The sequence below is a fragment of the Oratosquilla oratoria genome, unplaced genomic scaffold (assembly GCF_046742065.1).
Source record: "Oratosquilla oratoria isolate Oo_2021 unplaced genomic scaffold, ASM4674206v1 SCAFFOLD79, whole genome shotgun sequence".
Classification (NCBI taxonomy): Eukaryota; Metazoa; Arthropoda; class Malacostraca; order Stomatopoda; family Squillidae; genus Oratosquilla; species Oratosquilla oratoria.
Window position 1 is genome coordinate 50,001 of NW_027467743.1, and position 15,000 is coordinate 65,000.

Below are 15,000 nucleotides of genomic sequence, written 5' to 3' on the forward strand. Positions count from 1 at the left end.
TAAGGCTACCCGGCGATTTTGTTCATGTAAGCGGTCAACCCGCATTCGGGGAGTATTTCGTTGTGTTATTAGTGTAAACAGAATTAATAAAAGCTTATGTTTAGGGAAATGCGAGTTTTTTCTCCCAATAATGTTCCACAAACGACAGATTATCCCTATACTAATGGAATGTGGGGAGATTATTCTTGAACAGTGAACAAATATGTTATCATATAACACACACACACACACACACACACACACACACACACACACACACGCACACACTCTGACACACACGTGCGCGCGTGCTTGATTGTTAAATGATGAGGATAATAATGATAATAATAATAATAATAATAATAAAAAAAATTATAATAACAATAATAATAATAATAATAATAATAATGATAATAACAGTAATAATAATAACAATAATACCAACGGGTCCATTGTGTAAAAAAAAGTGAATGAATATTCATATGGTGATAAAAAAAAGAAATGAAAAATAATAATGATAATATAGAAAAATAATAATGATATAATAAATGAAAATAATAAGAAATTTATAAATATCTCCGAAGTTGACGTCCATTCAGTATATATTGTTGCAGTTATTATAAAAAAAAAATGGAGGGCTCGAATTGTCCAAAATAACTAATCCATTTGAAAAAAAAAAAAAAAAAAAAAAATTAATAATAATAATAACTCTGTTTAACGTCGCGAACTCCCCCTCCTATCAGAAGGCTAGGACGGTGCCCCTCACAGAGGATTTTGTAGCGTGAAATTTAATGAACCATTCCTTTAGTCCACCTTCGCCGGTGTCAGGGTTCGAACCGCCGCCACCTCGACCTACGCCGCAGGTAGCGACGCTCTAAACCGCTCGGAGTAGGGAAGAAGCAAACTAGATCAATTCTCCCCTTTCTCTTTCTTTCTCTCCCTCTATCTCCATCTCTCCCTCTCTTTCTATCTCTCTCTCCCTCTCTTTCTGTCTTTATCTCGTTCTCTCTCTCTACTTCCTACAGAAAACAGGAGTATTGATCAAACTATAAAAACCTTTCACTCACTAAATTCTCTCTCTCTGTCTCTCTCTATCTCACTCTCTCCCTCTCTATTTCTCTCTCTCTCTCTCTTCTTCCTAAAGAAAACAGGAGTATTGACCAAACTATAAAAACCACTCACTAAATTCTCTCTCTCTCTCTCTGTTTCTCTCTCTCTCTCTCTCAATGATGACGTAGGACAAAGGGAATGTAACGCAATGGCGGAGAAACAGATCACAGTTGTTGTTGTCGTTGAAATCAAGATTAATTTTGCTTTCCATTTACAACTCAACATTTATCCTGGAATGGTGAATTGATTACAGTCGGTACCAATTACTCCCATGGTTATGGCGTGCTGTTGCCTATCGTGCTTTAAACATATGTATACCAATGTGTATATGTATATATATATATATATATATATATATATATGTATATATATGTGTGTGTGTGTGTGTGTGTGTGTGTGTGTGTGTGTGTGTGTGTGTGTGTATGTGTGTGTGTGTGTGCGTGTATTTTTAAAACGATTTTTTAAAGCTCTTCGTCTTAGTTTCCTGATTATATCACGACAGGTCAGGACTCGAATCCCTTGGCATAGCTTCTAAAAATTAATATATATATATATATATATATGTGTGTGTGTGTGTGTGTGTGTGTGTGTGTGTGTGTGTGTGTGTGTGTGTGTGTGTGTGTGCAAGGTCACAGCTTGACCCATAGACCGGGCCATATATATGAGCTCTGAGCTCTCATCCGGGAGAGTGATAATAGCTGTCGTTCACAAGTTCAACACGTGATCCGAGACCATGGTGAAATACACACACAGACACACACACACACAGCAATACGTTATCTAAGCATATATGAGATTATATAATTATTCCTATTTTACTTGTAATTACAAAATGTTTCATTAAATGACAATTCCGTATCTAATAACTTGCACGCCGAAAAAACGGAGAATTTTGAAAATAAGCATACAGCATGGATTTTGAAAGGATTACATATACCTACATCAGTAAACAGTATTAACTGCATGTTATTGTGCAGCATAAGTTGCTCTGTAGCATGCAGCCGATACATTAGGGACTATATGGGGCGCCCCTACGGACCAGATCACACATCATTTTGTCTATATTAGAGGAAATATGTAGTCATAAAAGAATCATGCTACTTTATTGTACTGCGGCTGTTCATCTGTTATGCTGCCCCCCCCCACACTATTCATGCTGTCTTGTACAACTTCTTCGAGTATATATATATCCATTTTCGCCGCTGTCCCCTGTGGTAGTGGGGAGAAAGAACAATGTCACCGAGTTTCCCCACTTGGGTCGTAAAAGGCGGCTAAACGGGACGGAGTGATGGGACTACGTATCCTGCTGTTCCTACGAGAAGTCAAAGCGTAAGAGTCTCTGGGGAAGATTGTTCTAACCAGAGCCCTAAGGTTTGGGTCATTTCTGGAAATATATTGATAAAAGAATTCCTGTAGATATCGATCTAAATCGGACCGGAAACCGGAAATCCCTCAAGGGGACACGTCCCCGCCCCCGGCCTCTGATTGGCTGAGAGAGTGGTGACGTCACGGCAAGGGAGACGACTGATTGGCCGAGAGTGGTGACGTGACGGCAACGGAGACGACTGATTGGCCGAGAGCGGTGACGTGACGGCAACGGAAATGACTGACTGAAGGCGCCTGCGAGCAAAGCGACCTCGCCCGAAGGGCCGAGCCCCCGTGCAGCGCGGTCGGGTGCAGCCGGTTGCTCGTAGATAAATAGAAATAAATAAAATCAACACTCACGTGGTCTTCGAAGTCCCGCTAACTCGGATAACGGTCTCGCTTGAATTCCTCCACCCGCCGAGGACGAGGTTCCTCTTCTGGTCTTCTCGAGGATCCTCGGGTCGTCCTCGTCCTCGTCCTCCCCCTTGAGGGCGACGTGTCCCCCTTGGCTCCCGTTGCAGTGCTTCGGAAGGGCAGAAGGGCGAGGCTGGGGGGTCGCCAGGCCGTTCAAGAGGGGGGTCGCTTTGGGCGCCTCTGCAGAGGAAGAAGAAGAGAAGTTAGTGACTGTCTGAGGTATCCGCTTCACACTAGGCAGATTTCCGTCAACTTTGGGGATAGTGGTTCACACTGGGTAGATTTCAGTCAACTTTGAGATGTGCTCTGTCTTTCCTGTCACAGCAATCTGTCTCTAGAACGCAGAAAAATAATAATAGTAATAATTATTATTATTATCATAATTATTATCATTACTATCAATCATCAATATTATAACTATTATAGATATCATTATTATTATCATTATTATTATTATTATTATTATTATTATTATTATTACTACTTTCAGCAGTGACATACACTCCAGTTCCCTCTAAAGAGAGAGAGAGAGAGAGAGAGAGAGAGAGAGAGAGAGAGAGAGAGAGAGAGAGAGAGAGAGAGAGAGAGAGAGAGGGGGGGGGCAGCAGTGGCATACATTACACTGTTTATTCTGGTGAACACTATACAGTTTTATCCAGCAGCGTACCTAAAGTAGTTAAACGACCTAAGACCTCGTACCAATGGGGTCAAATTGGGCAAATTTAGGTTTAAGAAGGAAATAGGCAAGAACTGGTTTACCCACAGAGTGGTTAGCGAAAGGAATAGACTTAGTAACCGTGATGTAGTTAGTGAGTGCTGAAACAATAATTAGTCGTTTTATGAGAAGGTTAGATAACTTTATGGATGGGGATGACAGGTGGTAAAGGACATGGAACTACTTAGTGTAGGCCTTAGGGTCTCTTGCAGCCTCCTCCATTGTTATGTTCTCTCTCTCCCCCCTTTTATGGATGGGGATGGCAGGTGGTAAGGGACATGAAACTGCCAAGTGTAGGCCTTATGGTCTCTTGCAGCCACCTCCATTCTTCTGCTTCGTATGTTATTAAGGTAAGACATACATACATGTACCAAAAGTACTTTTCCCCTCTATAAGGGGGGTAGCCACACACAAACACCAAATAACACTTTCCCTTCCATGAGTCATTGTCTATTTAACTTAGTTAACTTAAATATCTAAGTTAATCTCTTCTGAAGAACACCTTAACCTAAATAAGATTTTTTTAAGGGTTGAAAGAGTTGAACGGAAAGGGCTTCAAACGTCAACCCAAAGTCAATCCGGTGGAATAAAATTCAATTTCAATCCTTCCAGGTCTTTGACTTTGTGTGTCTGTGTATGTATACATGTGTATATATATATATATATATATATATAGAGAGAGAGAGAGAGAGAGAGAAAGAGAGAGAAAGAGAGAAACAGTCACCATGTGACGGAACCCCCATCGGCAACAGGATTTATGGGTGTGTGCATATATAGCCCGTTTCACACGCATCGACTTTTCGCCGTCCACGACACGTCGTGCTTTCTCATATCAGCATGGGTGTTTATGGACGCTTTCACGTTACGACCACGCGTGAAAGCGTCCATAAACACCCATGGTGGTTTTAAAGCACGACGTCGTGTCGTGGACGGCGAAAAGCCGATGCGTGTGGAACGACCCTAATAAGCGAACTCGCTCTACCTCCAAAATGCGTACCAGTCTGCGCACGTGGGCGGGGCCTCGCCTATGACGTCATTCGGCACCAAACTGTCCATGACCTCTGTACGTGTCAACCTGACTCGTTGACCTCTCTCACGACCTGACATGAACTCACGACTTGACCTGACCCCAGGCCAGTTACTGAATAGTTCAATTTGTTTTGATTTCTCGTCCATCTTTTTTTTTTTTTCAAAATCTTCCTGTTATTCACACCAAATGACGTCATACAGAAGCCACGCCCACCTTACGCATAATAATGTTGTATAAGTTGTATAAACATTGTTGTTGTTGTTGTTGTGGACTGAAGTTTACCAGCGCTGCTATAAGTTATGGGTTGATTCCGCTGTTACGAGTCCCAATACTGCTACAAACTTCCGATTCCGATACGATTCCCGATACTGCTACGAACTTCCGATTCCGGTACGAGTCCCGATACTGCTCTAAACTTCCGGTTCCGATACTACGAGTCCCGATACTGCTCTAAACTTCCGATTCCGACACGTGTCCGATTCCGATACCTACCATGATCATTATAATTTATGTGGTTATTTCCAGGCCCTGCACAGTTGGTTTGGGAAACACATAATTATAAAAAAAAAATAAAAAAAATAAAAAAAAAATAAAAAGTATTTAAGAATAATTTATAGGAATCGGAAGCTTAGAGCAGTATCGAAATCATTGAAAATTCTGGTATCACTAATTTCTATTCTTACGTATAGTCTCGCGTTGCTATGGAGACAGTGGTTGCTATGGAAACAGCGTAGTTATTTACTGTATCTTACCAGCGCTTCTATCCTTGTGGACAATCGCGCGCTGCTGTAAACAATGAGAATGAAGGAGATTGCAGGAGACCATAAGGCCTACACTAGGCAGTTCCATGCCCATTACCACCCATCATCCCTATCTATAAAGCTGTCTAACCTTTCCTTAAAACAACCGATAGTTTCAGCGCTCACTACATGGTTACTAGGTCTATTCCATTCGTTGTTAACTACCCTATTGGTGAGCCAGTTCTTTCCTATTTCCTCCTTAAATCTAAATTTGTCCAATTCAAATCCATTACAGCGAGTCCTGACCTGCTGTCTTAATATGATGACCTTGCCCGCATCATCCCCCTTTTTAAAGCCTTTGACCCAGCACAGAGGCCAATGGACATAGAAAAGAGTGGGCGGGCGAAATATGAGAAATACATATAAGAGTGGTGAATGTGATGTGAGCAGTGTGTGATGTGAGTGGGTTGTAAGTGGCATAGGCGTTGTGAGTCGTTAGTGGTAAGTGGCGAATTGTTAGTGATGATGGGAAAGAGTTAGTGAAGCGCATTAGAGTGTTATATACGATACAATAACAGACTGAAAACAAGCATCAGACGGGACAGGTGCGTGAAAAATAAATAGATAAATGAATAATACATGAATACATACACAAATAAAATACATAAATAGATCAAATAAAAATCAGCTACATGAAAAGTAAAAATAAACAAGAAAAAATTATCAATACTACCAATAGAAACAATATTAGACCAAAAACAAGTACCAAACGGGACAAGTGCATAAAAGAAAAAAATGATAATAATAACACTAATAATATAAATATATATATATATATAAAAATAGATAAAATAAAAACATTAACTACATTAAAAGTTATAATAAACAAACAAGAAATAAAAAATTAACACTACCAATACAAACAAAACACACAAATGAATAAAGAACAAATACATAAAATATAATAACAAAATAATTAAGAAATAAACAAAGATAGTAACAATAAAAAGCAAAATGAACAAATGTATATAGAAGGTAAATAAAGATACATCTCATTACATAGCCCGCCTGACCCTCTACTTTTAATGCACACTTAATGATGACGAAGTGGCGACCTCGCCAGGTCCCTTGGGCCGAATACGCGTACAATTGCAAAATCCCCTAAATGCCCTTTGGCGTCCCTAACGACTCACACGACCCTAAAGAACTACCTCCTAACCCCCTAACCCCCCCTCCCACCATCCCACTAACCCCCCAACTCCCATCCCCCTTCCACTACTCCTCCCGAGCTCCCCCAACCTAGCCCCCCCCCCCTTCACCAAATGCCTGACCCCAATCCACAAGTTAACTGTGAAGATAGTGTTGTGTTTGTGTTTATACAGCGCCACCACCCAACATCACTCACTTCGTCACACTTCACCGGAGCACTGTTTCGTCGATCACCGACGGACCACCTCAAGTGTGTATGTGATTGTTCAATCTTATTTTGAGTGTGGTCATGATCTGAATACTCCTTTATTATATGTATAAATATATATATATATATATATATATATATATATATATATATATTACATTCTGAAGATGTTGATATACACAATGACGTTCGGACTTGTTCCATCACTCATCATGGGTTCGCGCTAACTTCTCTGCCCAATTCCACTTCCTCTCTTTTACTAAAGCCTCCATAATGATATCTCTCACTCCAGTCTGCTCTCTCACCCAACTTGCTCTCTTTGTCTCTTTTTTCAGCGTTACTCCCACCCTTGATCTCTCATTTCTCTTCTATGCTCTCCTTAGCTTTGCCTCGATTTCCTACAAAAGATTACAAAGGAGCATGCCGACAGGAGATCTATTGGTCCCTAATTAGGTCGAATGCGAAAAAAATATAATGATAATAATGATAAACAAATAAATAAATAATAATAATAATGATGATATGGTTTAACGTCATAAACTCCTCCCATCGGAAGGCTAGGACGATGCCTCTCACAGAGGACTTTGTAGCGTGGAATTTATTGAACCATAAATAATAATAAATAAAATAAATAAATAAACAAATAGGTTAGACATGTATTTCATGGTTGGCATTATACGCTGATGTTTGCGTTTTAAATATAAAAAAGATATAAAGTCTCTCCTGATCTTCTTATTCTTACCAAACAATTCCCCAACCAATTGCAAGACGCATTTTTATTTAATTATCATGATCTTCAGTCACTCTCACCGTCTGGCCTAAATGACTGTGGTCTTCAACTTTATCAAGACTCGCTACCGGCCTTATATACTTGCGCCACCCAATGTAAGCATTGTCCAAGCAAATCCAAATCTTGAACATCAAATAGCATGAAGAGAGGGAATACCTACACATACAACATGAGAAAACTCTCAGAGTGCCACAGGCTGGAAAGGTTAAAAAGAAGAACTGGACAACATCAAGTGGGACATCGTGGGACTGAACGAAGTCCGAAGAGAAGAAGAGCTGATATAATTACAAGAGAGTCGCGACCTGATCTAATAGAGATGTAAGGAAAAGGAAAGATCTAGTGGAGTAGGATTCTTGATAAACCGAGAGGTTACTGGTAACGTAGCGAAGTTCAGTAGTTTATCAGATATGATAGCTTGGATTGGGTGGAAATTACACTAGAAATAATTCAAGTTTATGCACCAACTTTACAGAGCTCAGACGATGAAATGGAGTCCTATGATGATTTAATACAGGTAAGGGATCAAGAAAAAAGTAAATACACGTTGGTAATAGGTGAATTGCTAAAGTGAGGAAGAGGATGGGAGATGATTCGTGCATTGAGGAGTTCGGAGTAGATGAGAGAAGTGACAGAGGCGAGATGCTGGTCAATTTTACAGAGAACTACACGATGAGAATAATGAACACTTTCTTCTAAAAGTGTGTAGCTCGTAAATGGACCTGGAAAAGTCCAAATGAAAGAACAAAGAAAAAAAACTTCATATCAGAAGATGAAAGCAAGAGCTTAGCTGTGTCACGGTCATGAATGAAGTAAATATAAGTAGTGACCTTAGAATGGTAGGCTGCACAGCTAAATTCAATTTCAGAGCCAAGAGAAATAAACTAGCTTTGAAAAAGTAACTAAGACTTGCGAAGATTAAAGATACCAAAAAGGAAATTCAGTTAGATATTAAAACAGATTCGAAGCTCTAAGAAATGAAGAGGACATCATCGAAGGTATGAATCTGAATTTAGTGAATATCATTGAGGAATCGGCAGAGAAAGTAGGAAGTACAAAAAACGTTAGAGAAAACAAATACTCCAAAGCTAGAAATAGCCCAATTAAAAGACAGACTATCCAGATTAAAAGCAGGATAGACAAAATAGGGAGAGTAGTACTTAACAAGTTAATCAACAGAAGACAGACATCAGAGAAAAGAAAAAGAAACATGAATGGAACAGAGGAAACTATTCGGGAAGATAAAAGTATTAAATATGCCGAGCACAGTCTAGCTTTAGAGGGGATAGGAAATGCTATCTTTGAAAGATGGAAATAGAGAGATAATCAAATGCAGAGACAGAATGGTAAAAAGAGTAGAATTTTACCAGTGGGTTGTTATAGTGGTTTTACTTCATATTCCTGTATATTCACTACCTCCACCCCAACTTCAATATATGGCCTCCATGTTACCTCACAGGCAAGATCATCATATTGAGACAGCAGGGCAAGACTCGTAGTAATGAGTTTAGAATAAAAAAAATAAATAAAAAAACAAAACAGGCAAGAATTGGTTTATCAACAGAGCGATGAACAAATGCAATGGACTTAGTAACCATGTAGTGAGCGCTGAAATAATGGGTTGTTTTAAGACAAGATAACTTTATGGATCACAGGTGGTAAGAGACATGGAACTGCCTAGTGTATACCTTCGGATCTCTTGCAGTCTCCTCCATTCTCATGTTCTTCTGTTCTTCAGAGAAGATGAGAAGAACTAGTTCTTTTAAGATAACTTTATGGATGACAGGTGGTAAGGGACATGGAACTGCCTAGTGTAGTAGGCCTTAGGATCTCTTGCAGTCTCCTCCATTCTTATGGTCTTACCTCCAAGATCCAACTCCACAATCTACCCCCAGTTTCTGCCTCCACAATCTACCTGAGTCACACGAAGAATTGTCACCCCAGACCATCCACATGAAGAATCGTCACCCCATGAGATTCCACCTGAAGAACTGTAACCCCAGTACGCCAAATATCAACAGTGGAATAAAGATTAAGTTAGGTTAGGTTAGGTTGAAGGGGGGGGGGGTTATGCGAAGAACTATCACCCTAGGATAGCCCACATGAAGAATTGTCACCCCGTGGAATTCTGGAGTGACGATTCCACAATCTACCCCTGGTTTCTGGCTCCACAATACATCTACCCTCTGGCTTCTACCTCTCCACAATCTACCTCTGAATCTACCTCTACTCTGGGCTGCCAAGATCCGGGTTGGGTTCTCCTCTCACCCCAGACTCTCCCCCCCTCGGTTCGAAACTTTTCAATCTTCAATAATGCATCGAACGCATATACCTCACCTCCACCCTCCTCCTGCATCTTCTCCTCCTCAACCTCTCAAGCTACCTTCTCCTCCTCCACCTACTCCTCTTCTTTTTCAACCTCTGGATCTACCTCCCACATCTTCTTCTCCTCCTCCTCCTTCTCCTGCATCTTCTCCTCCTCAACCTACCTCCTCCTCCTCAACCTCTCAATTTAACCCTTCCTCCTCCACCTACTCCTCTTCTTTTTCAATCTCTGGATCTATCTTCTCCTCAATCTCTCAATCTACCCCCTCCTCCACCTACTCCTCTTCTTTTTCAATCTCTGGATCTATCTTCTCCTCAATCTCTCAATCTACCCCCTCCTCCACCTACTCTTCTTCTTCTTCTTCAGCCTCTAGACCTACCTCCTCCTCTTCCTCCTGCATCTGCTCCTCCTCCACAACCTCTCCCTCTGGATCTACCTCCTCCTCCTCCTCTTCCTTCTCCATCTTCCTTTCAGTCTCTGAATTTACTTTCTCTCCCTCCTCCTCCTCCTCTTCTTCCTTCTTATCCTCCTCAACCTCTGGATCGACCTGTGCATCAACCACTCCTTCTACCAACTCCCCTCTCCACCACCATTACCACCACCTCTTCCTCCTCCTCCTCCACGACCTCCCCCTCCCCCTCCCCTCCTCCTCTTCCTCCGCCACCTCCTCTTTCTTCCCCTCCTCCGTCTCCTTTTCCTGTTTTCCTTTCTTCTCCTCCTCCTTCTTCCCCTCCTCCGTTCCCTCTTCCTCCTATTCCTGTTATCCTTTCTTCTCCTCTTCCTTCCCCTTCCCCTCCTCCTCCTCCTCCTCCTCCTCGGGGCCGAAGTCCGAGGACGAGGCGTTCGGAGCGAAGATCGTCGCATCGAACATAAACAGAACAGTTCACGTGAACCAGATGATGATGATGATGATAGTAATGATAACGATAATAATATCTATATAATAATAATAATAATAATAATAATAATGATAATAATAATAATAATAATAGTAATATAATGATATAATAATAATAATAATAATAATAATAATAATAATAATATTAAAAATAATCATGAAAATGATAATGATAACAGTAATAATAACAACAATGATGATAATAATAATAATAGTAATAATAATAATGATAATAATAATGAAAATGATCATGATAATGATAATAATAATAATAATAACGATGATGATAATAGTAGTAATAATAACAATAATAATGATAAAAAATAATAATATAAAACAATAGTAATTATTTCTTATAATGATAAGATAATAATAATAGTAATAGTGATTATAATAATAATGATACATAATTAGAATTATGATAATGCAGATAATGATAAATAATAATGATAATGATAATAATACATGCATACGTAATAATAGTAATAATGATTATAATAATAGTAATAATGATTATAATAATGATACATAATAACAATTATGATAATGCAGATAATAATGATAAATAATAATGATAATGATAATAATAATAACAATAATAATAATAATAATAATAATGATACAGGAAAGAAGGTTGAGAGATGAGTGATTATTTTTTTAATATCGACCTTGGGCACCACCTTTGCCCTATGTGCTTGACAGTCACTCCCTGCTAGGTTAGCGGAGCGTAATTCCGCTAACTTAGCTCATTTAGCCACTGACGGCTAAGTTAAGCTTAAAGTCGTATACGTCCCAGCCACCTCGGGAACGATATGAACCAATATCCCAGCTGGGATGGGACACAATACCTCAGAAAGGGAAATGCAGGCAAGGTCATCATATTAAGACGTCAGGACAGGACTCGTAGTAACGGGTTGGAATTGCTCAATTTTAGGCTTAAGGAGGAAATAGGCAAGAACTGGTTTACCCATAGACTGGTTAATTAACGAATGGAATAGACTTAGTAATCATGATGTAGTTAGTGAGCGCTAAAACAATAATTGGTCGTTTTAAGAGGTTAGATAACTTATGAATGACAAGTGATAAGGGACATGGAACTGCCTAGTGTAGGCCTTACGGTGTCTTACAGTCTCCTCTATGCTTATGTTCTTAAAATTATGGATAGGGATGACAGGTGGTAAGGGACATGGAACCCCCTAGTGTAGGCCTTATGGTCTCTTGCAGTCACCATTTTATGTTATTACTAAACTGCAAACTTCTTTTCTATCTCATCTCTCCACCTTCTGTCTAGTCATATTCTTCTCTAAATCCCAGCCACCTTCATTCACTCTCCTTACATCCCAGCTTCTTCGGTACCCTGCCTCCAAAATCCCAGCCACTTCTGTTCACTCTCCTTACATCCCAACTTCTTCAGTAACCCCCCCCCCCCCACTACACACACACACACCGAAATCCCAGCCATTTTAATTCACTGTATTTATATCCCAGCCCCTTCATCCAACCCTCGGGCCCCAAAATCCCAGCCACATTCACTCTCTTAATATCCCAGCCCCCTCACCCGACCCTCGTGCTTCAAAATCCCAGCAACTTTAATTCACTCTCCTTATATCCCAGCCCCCTTAACCACCACTCGGGCCACAAAATCCCAGCTAATCTAATTCACTCTCCTTACATCCCAGATTCTTCGGTACCCAGCCACCCTCCCCCCCTAAATCCCAGCCACTTTAATTCATTCCTCTTTATACCCCAGCCCCAAAATCCCAACCACTTAAATTCCTTCACCTTACATCCCAGCCCCTTCACCCCAAAACCCCAGCCATTCTAATTCACTCTCCTTACATCCCAGCTTCCTCGGCGCCCGGGCCCCCCAAAATCCCAGCCACTTTAATTCATTCCTCTTTATACCCCAGCCGGTTGGCAGCCGGGCGGCGGCAGCTCGGAAGGCTGCCGGTCCCACGTGTGAGCGTGGCGATTGCAGTAAATCTGTAGTTTATGGCCGGCGAGCTGTTCCTCCTCCTTCCCCCTCGCTCGGTTCCTGAAAGAGTGAACACGGGGGGCGAAGCCAGGTGCTCGCTTAAGACCCTGGGGGGTTATCCCCCCCTCTCCCCCCCTTCTCCCCACACCGCCTTCGTCAGACAGGTACGGAGGGGAGAGAGCAAGACTGGGGGAGAGGTGATTCAAAGAGAATAAGGAGGACGAGGGGAAGAGGATGGGGGAAGAGAGAGAGAGAGAGAGAGAGAGAGAGAGAGATAGAGAGCAGGGAGTAGGACAATAGGAAGAGGATGTGAGAGAAAGATAGAGAGAGAGAAAGAGAGAGCAAGAAGTAGGACAAAAGATATGTTTGTGTGTGTGTGTGTGTGTGTGTGTGTGTGTGTGTGTGTGTGTGTGTGTGTGACAGAGAGAGAGAGAGAGAGAGAGAGCAAGAAGTAGGACAAAAGGAAGAGAAAGAGGAAGAGATAGAGAAATAGAGATAGTGAGAGATAGAGAGAGCAAGGAGTAGGACAAGAAGAGGAAGAGAGAACAGAGGAGGGAAGAGAACGAAAAAGAGAGACAGAGAGAATAGAGAGGGACAAGAGGAAGAGAGAAAAAGAGCAAGGCTGGGGAGTTGTGATTCAAAGTGAATGAGCATAAGAACAAGAGGAAGAGAAGAGCAAGGAGGAGGACAAGAGGAAGAAGAAGAGCAGGAGGAGGATAAGAAGAAGAAAAAGACAGAGAGAGCAAGGAGGAGGACAAGAGGAAGAAGAAGAGCAGGAGGACAAGAAGAAGAGAGAGCAAGGAGGATGACAAGAGGAAGAAGAGCAGGAGGATAAGAGGAAGAAAGAGGGCGAGGAGGAGGACAAGAGGGAGAGGAGGAGGATATGGAGGACAAGAGGATGATGGAGACAGGGAGGAAAAGAGGAACAGGGAGAGAGAGAGAGCAAGGAGGACAAAAGAAAAAGGAAAGGAGATTGGAGAGAGGAGAGGAGGGAGGAAGAAAGAGAGAGAGAGAGAGAGAGAGAGAGAGAAAGAGGAAGGATGAGGATAAGAGAAAGAGAGAGAGAGAGTAAAGATGGGAAGAGGTAGGATCAGAAGAGAATTGACGAAAATGGACAGATAACAGAAGAACATAAGAATGGAGGAGACTGCAAGAGGCCATAAGGCCTACACTGGGCAGTTCCATGTCCCTTACCGCCTGTCATTCAGTCCATGAAAATATCTCACCTTCTCTTAAAACGACCAATTATTATTGTTTCAGCGCTCACTAACTACATGACGGTTACTAAGTCTATTCCATTCGTTAATCACTCTGTGGGTAAACCAGTTCTTGCCTATTTCCTTCTTAAACCTAAATTTGTCCAATTTAATCCCATTACTACGAGTTCTGCCTTGTTGTCTTAATATGATGACCTTGTGTAGAAGTTTCATTAACCAACGTTATTGTTATTTGAGGAAAATAGATAACAGAAAAGAGATACTTCCCTTCTTACGATCATTCGACTTGTGGCGGCCCACTAGGCTAGCATGCTACTTGCTTTTGCTACGTGGTTTGGGTAGAAACGACTTGGGTCACAATAATATTCTAAACTAAGAACATCTCACAGATTAGTATTCTAAGTTTATCAACTTCTCTTAGTTCAGCTACGCAAGTCATTTGACTTAAAAAAAAATGTGAGGAAAAATCATCACCGAAGTCGTTTCTTCTCAAACCAAATAGCAAAAGCAAGTAGCATGCTAGCGAGAAATTTCTAGTGTGCCGCCACCTTGACGAGCTTTCAGACATACCTACGAAGCCTGGGGCCTATTTGACCAGTTTCAAAAGTAAGAGATCTTTAGAGTTTTCTAATTAATTTTTGTATCTTTAATAATGTGTTTTAGGATAAGAAAACACCTACTGAATTTATATCTTACTCATGTATGCATATTTGAATACTTTTAAAACTGTGTTAAATATCGACTTAACGTTCCGAGTTACGACTTAACGTTCCGAGTTACGACTTAACGTTCCGAGTTACGACTTAACGTTCCGAGTTACGAACGCTTACACTTACAGCAAGATGCTGTAATGGTTATAATTTATTCTATATTATTTGTTTTTGTTTTGTTATTATTTGTCTGTCTGATTTCCCTTTATTATTAGTTATACGTTAATTTATTATTATTTACTATTTACCTGTTTGTTTATTATTTAACTATACCTATGCATTTATGTATTTTATTTGTTATTTACATTATTATAGTT

At 40.7% G+C, this 15,000-nt stretch overlaps 1 protein-coding gene across 2 annotated transcripts in view; it reads right to left on the minus strand.

Annotated features, from left to right (window-relative positions):
• Nucleotides 1-2,686: 2,686 nt before the first annotated feature.
• The window catches only part of LOC143024010 (uncharacterized), a 182,042-nt gene continuing 169,728 nt past the window's right edge, over nucleotides 2,687-15,000 (minus strand). For both annotated transcript variants that reach the window (XM_076182704.1, XM_076182705.1), the window contains exon 4: nucleotides 2,687-3,048. In XM_076182704.1, coding sequence (XP_076038819.1) covers nucleotides 2,804-3,048 — 245 coding nt within the window. In that variant the 3' untranslated portion in view covers nucleotides 2,687-2,803. The remainder of the gene's footprint in view (nucleotides 3,049-15,000) is intronic.